This window comes from Petaurus breviceps, unplaced genomic scaffold (genome assembly GCF_028583685.1).
Source record: "Petaurus breviceps papuanus isolate PSGF00001 unplaced genomic scaffold, PetGlider_PUasm1.0 187518, whole genome shotgun sequence".
In the NCBI taxonomy this organism is placed as follows: Eukaryota; Metazoa; Chordata; class Mammalia; order Diprotodontia; family Petauridae; genus Petaurus; species Petaurus breviceps.
In genome coordinates this window covers 22,046-27,006 of record NW_027185803.1, presented here as the reverse complement: position 1 = coordinate 27,006, position 4,961 = coordinate 22,046, and the positions used below count along the sequence as shown (strand labels likewise).

Sequence of the window (4,961 nt, the reverse complement as noted above, 5' to 3'; positions counted from 1 at the left end):
TACAGAGTCATGAAGAGTCAGATACAATTGACCAACAACATATGCTAGACACTATGGTAAGCTCAGGATATACAAAAAAAGGGGAAAGGGGGAAGGAAGAGGGGCAAAAAGAGTTTCTGCTCTCAAGAAACTCATGATCTGATATAGGAGACAACATGCAAATTACTGCATACAAACAAGATATACACAGGGTAAACTGGAGATAATCTCAGAGGGAAGAATTAGCATTAAATGATGATTGGGAAAGGCTTCTTGCAAACAGAGATATTTCAGTTGAGACTTAAATGAAGCCAGGAAAGCCAGAAAGCAGAGATATGGAGGGAAAGGATTCCAAGCAAGAGGAACAAGGAAAATGGATGGAGAATTTTAAGATGGAATGTTAGTGTTTTGTTTAAGGAACATCAAGGACCAGATTGCAGAGTACACGGGAGGAATAAGGTGGTTTGTTTTCTTAGAGGATCAAAGACATAATGGGGTGATAGCTTGACTTGCTCATGTATTGGATTTAAGTGAGAAGCATTGAGCAAAGTCAGCAGCCTCACTCTTCCAGAGTCACTAAAGTCCAACAGCAAGACAAAAGTCAGGATGACTGGAGATGAGCCAGGATGCATTGGATGACCTTGGCTTCTTTGATGCCTGACTAAGCTCTAAGTGCTCTATAATGCCTGCTTCAGGCACCTTCACAACCACTGAAAAAAATTGCTCTCATCTAGTTTTCACATGCTTGGAGTAGACATGCCCCTAACTCACCAAAGGTATGAGACCTGTCCATTACTCTCAATCTGATTTAGCCTGTCTGCCAAGATGGTTTTACCTGGGTGCCACCACGCATGCTACAGCTTCTTGGAGCCACAGGTGAGAGCTGAGTGGACACCAAAAGTAGATGAGCAACCCTAGAAAGGGCTCAGCAAGCCCTCACACAAGAGGTGTTAGTCCTCCCTGAACATCCTATACACCCCAAGGAATAAGATGTAAGAAAACTGGAAAGGTAGAAGGGAGCCAGGTTATAAAGAACTTTTAAAGTCAAACAGAGAACTTTATCATTGATCCTGAAGATGACAGGGAGCCAGGGGCATAGGAGCTGACCTGCACTTTAGGAAAATCAATTTGACAGCTAGGTGGAGAATGGAGTGGAATGGGGAAAGACTTATGGCAGGCAGAGCAACCAGCAGTGCCACGATAATGTGATGAGGACCTGAACCAGGGTGGAGGCAGTGTCAGAAGAAAGAAGGGGGTTTATAATAGAGATGCTGGAAAGCATAATCGACACGTTTTAGCAACAGAATGGAAATGGGGGGTGATAAAGAGTGAGGAGGTTAGGATGACACGTAAGATTATGAGCCTGGGTGACTGAGGATGGTGGTGCCCTTGATAGTAGTAATAAAGGAGTTTGGAAGGAGGAAGAAGGTTTGAGCGTGCCAGCCACGGGACAAGAGAGCAAGAGGGGACAATGTATAACTAAAATTGGTTAATTAATGCTACCTTTTTGTTTTCATCTTTCTTACGCATTTGCCATGCTTCATATTCCATTGGAGTTACTGTGTATGAGTCATATTCCCCTGCTAGCTCCAAGAGGACGGGGTCTGAGTCACACAGTCACAGAATCGGAGGTGGAAGGGCAACCCCCGCTGCTGTCCTAGCTCAATCCCCCATAGGGCATGACATCACAGTCCTCCACGGGAGCTAATAAATATCCTTCCTAAAACATGGCGCCCAGGAGATACTATTGCAGATGTGTTATTACCACGGCTGAGCACACAATAGATGCCTGTCTTTGCGCAGCCAATTATTGCGTCTTCTCATCTCCCCCAGTGCCTTGCTCAAGGCTAGGCACAGAGCAAGAGCTTAAGAAAAATCCAATGAAAAGGAAACGAATAGAATGATACAAGAAACACCTAAAAGTGAAAATAAGCGGGGCGACAAGCGGTGAATTATCGCACAACTGCGGCTAGGAGGCAGCAGAGCCCGGTATCCCGGAGAGTTTTTCTCCTTTTCGAGTTTACTCAAAACCTTGGCTTCCTCTGTCTCCCTGATGGAGCGGCTTCACCAATCAGCAAGTAAGCCGTTCTAATAATTCCAGCCCATTCTTGACAAATAAGCCAATAGACTTGCGTCCACCGAACCGCTCGGGATACCGGGTTCCGAGAATGAAGTTCCAAGCGTCTGGCTCCGCCCCATCCCCTATGATCAGCCAATCCCCGGGGATGAGGGGCGGGACAGGCTCGACTCCAGTACTACCCCGGAAGCTGTGGGCTACCATTCGAGGAGCGCAGGGGATTCTCAAAGAGGGTGCAGGGCAAGAGGGAGGGCAGGGTTGGGGAGGCGGGGCTGGGTTGTCCCAAATGACCCCAACGTCCCCTGCTCCCTTACAGCTATGGGCTCCGAGCCCCCCAACTTCTCGTGGGTCCTCCCGGGCCGCCTTGCAGGGATGGCACTGCCCCGGCTCCCCGCCCACTACCAGTTCCTGTGGGCTCAGGGAGTGCGGCACCTGGTGTCCCTGACGGAGCAAGGGCCTCCCCACAGTGGCACCTGCCCGGGGCTCACAGTGCACCGGCTCCGCATCCCCGACTTCTGCCCGCCGGCGCCCGAGCAGATCGATCTCTTCGTGAGCCTCGTGGACGAGGCTAACGCGCGGGGAGAGGTCAGCCAGCGGGGCGGGGGCGGAGCGGGCTGGTCAGGGACTGGGGGCGGGATCTGCGGCCCCAAAGAGCTAGAGGGAGGCGGCGGCGAGGATGGTGGAAAGGGTGGAGAGTGTGGCCCGCAAAAGCCCCGCCGCATGGATGGTGGGTGGGAAGGGTGGTCAGTCCTGGCATTGTGCTAAGGTCTGGGTCTGCCAGGAAAGGCAAAAACAGCCCCTGCTCTGAAGGAGCGCACATTCAGATGGAGGAGTTAGGGAAGATACATATGTAGGTAAAATATCTATTATGCGGATATATAGCATATACACAGAGCTATATATGTGTGCACATATTTGTCTATACACATGTGTATGGGGAATCCACAGAGTAGAGAGAATCCACATATGCCTGTGTATATGCATTTGAATACATATCACTTTGTAAGATTACGTACATATACTACACAGAGTAAATGGAAAAAGGCAGGAAGGGGACCTTGTGCCCAAGGTGGAATTTGAGCAGACGTCCTTAAGGAAGCTAGTACAGTTAAAGGGAAGGGAGGCTGGTGAATAGTTTTGTTAGGAACCAAAGGAAAGTCAGCGGTGGGAAAGAGTAACATTCACAGCTTGAGGGGACATGAAAGCTGATAGGAAAACGAGTTATTGGCACCAGCAGGATTGACAGTAGAGGTAGAAGGCAACACAGCAAGGAAGACGGTCAGTGATTCCTGAGGACAGATCAGGGGACAGAGTTGTAGTAAAGGAAGCATCAGAAGGAAAAGAAATTAAGGTATGAAAATTCTAAGCATGGGGGAAGAGGGAGATACCTGGAGAGCAAGACCCTTGTGCCTCAAAGAATCCCCTCTGACTGGCAGAGACCCTCAGGCTAAAGTCATTTGTAGTCATCAGTCTCCTCATTCCCCCTGAGACAAGAGAAGGCTTAGGTATGTGTGTACAATGGATAACTGCTATATCCCAACCCATACATAGATGCTGCCTCCTACCCAAGGTACCACTCCTTGGGCTCAGCTGGAGCATCTACACTATCTAGCCAGGGAAGTTGAACTTGGGACCTGCTGCTTCTCTCCTTCAAAGGCATGAGTAGATAGCCCTCAGATCAGGCTACTTCCTTCATAACTATCTACTAAGCCCTTCTAAGACATTACCTGTTCCCAATTCTTAGGCATATTTAGAGAAGGGGATCATACTCCAGGTCTTTCTGGGAGGTTAGGGAGGCAGGATTTTCTGTAACTTTGGACAAGTCACTTCATTTCTCTGGGCAGACTCAGTCTCTGAGGTCCTTTCTAGCTATAGATCTCTGATCCAGGGGTCCTGTGAATGACTAGAGCCTAAAAACTCTGGGACTGAGAGGGCACAGGGCCCTTGGGACCCTGTCCCCACTGAGCCCCATCCCCACAGGCTGTGGGGATACATTGCACCTGGGGCTATGGGCGTACAGGCACCATGCTGGCCTGCTATCTGGTAAAGGAGAAAGGCCTGACAGGGGAAGAAGCTGTGGCCGAGATTCGCGGACTGCGACCAGGTTCCATTGAGACCCGTGAGCAAGAGAAAGCAGTTTTCCAGTTCTACCAACGAACCAAGTAGGGGACGATGTGACACCACACTTCCACCAACCCATATGGTGTATGGGCCTGAAAAGCCGGAGCCAAAGCCAAAGCCAGACCAGTCCATGCTGTGGAGGAGCAGGGTGAGGTCACAGTGGCAACCACATTCTTTCTGGATCAGAAGATCCGTTCCTATCGGACAGTGAGACTGGATCTAAATATGAGAGTGGCCAGTATCCACAGGTCCCATTATAGACATGTGTACAACATGGTGTTTTCCTCAATAAAATGATCACTGCAACTTCTCTTACCTTTAAGAATGCCTTATAGGAGTTCTCAGGGAGTTGGTTGATGATACAGTAGCAGCACATCAGTCCATTCTTCGGTATCCTTATTTCTGAGTCTGTAATAGACCACTTCCCACTAGTAGATCTCATAAACCCAGATCTACCAGCAGAGTGTATCATCTCCTTGGGGAAAGCAAATTTAGATGTTTGTGTGCCATGGATAACTAATGCCCTCCAACCTACTCCCAAGCTACCTAAGTGCAGCTCCATGGGTTCAACTGTCACCTCCACCTTACCCAGTTGCCCATAACTTCCTCAGGCCACAGACTAATGGCTCCCAATTCATACTCAAATCAGGGAAAAGCCCCATTGTTGTTGTAAGAGGTGGTGTATCTAGAGAGGGTATAGAACCAGAATTCTCTCCTTTGACAGATAGGCACCAAGGGTTCCAGAATGCTTCTGCAGAGATGAATAAGGTTCCCCTTCTCATCT

At 49.1% G+C, this 4,961-nt stretch overlaps 1 protein-coding gene across 1 annotated transcript; it reads left to right on the top strand.

The window, feature by feature from the left end:
* Positions 1 to 2,220: 2,220 nt before the first annotated feature.
* On the top strand, positions 2,221 to 4,502 carry LOC138163277 (dual specificity protein phosphatase 23-like). Its single transcript, XM_069090830.1, has 2 exons — positions 2,221 to 2,641; positions 4,037 to 4,502. Exons 1-2 carry the CDS (start codon positions 2,375 to 2,377, stop codon positions 4,220 to 4,222), a joined length of 453 nt encoding a protein of 150 aa, XP_068946931.1. The 5' UTR covers positions 2,221 to 2,374; the 3' UTR covers positions 4,223 to 4,502.
* Positions 4,503 to 4,961: the final 459 nt, after the last annotated feature.

Excerpts from the sequence above, each read along its gene's own strand:
- LOC138163277 (XM_069090830.1), top strand. The coding sequence starts at position 2,375 with ATGGGCTCCGAGCCCCCCAACTTCTCGTGGGTCCTCCCGGGCCGCCTT. Across the intron at positions 2,642-4,036 it reads AGGCTAACGCGCGGGGAGAG|GCTGTGGGGATACATTGCAC; the intron begins GTCAGCCAGCGG and ends CCATCCCCACAG.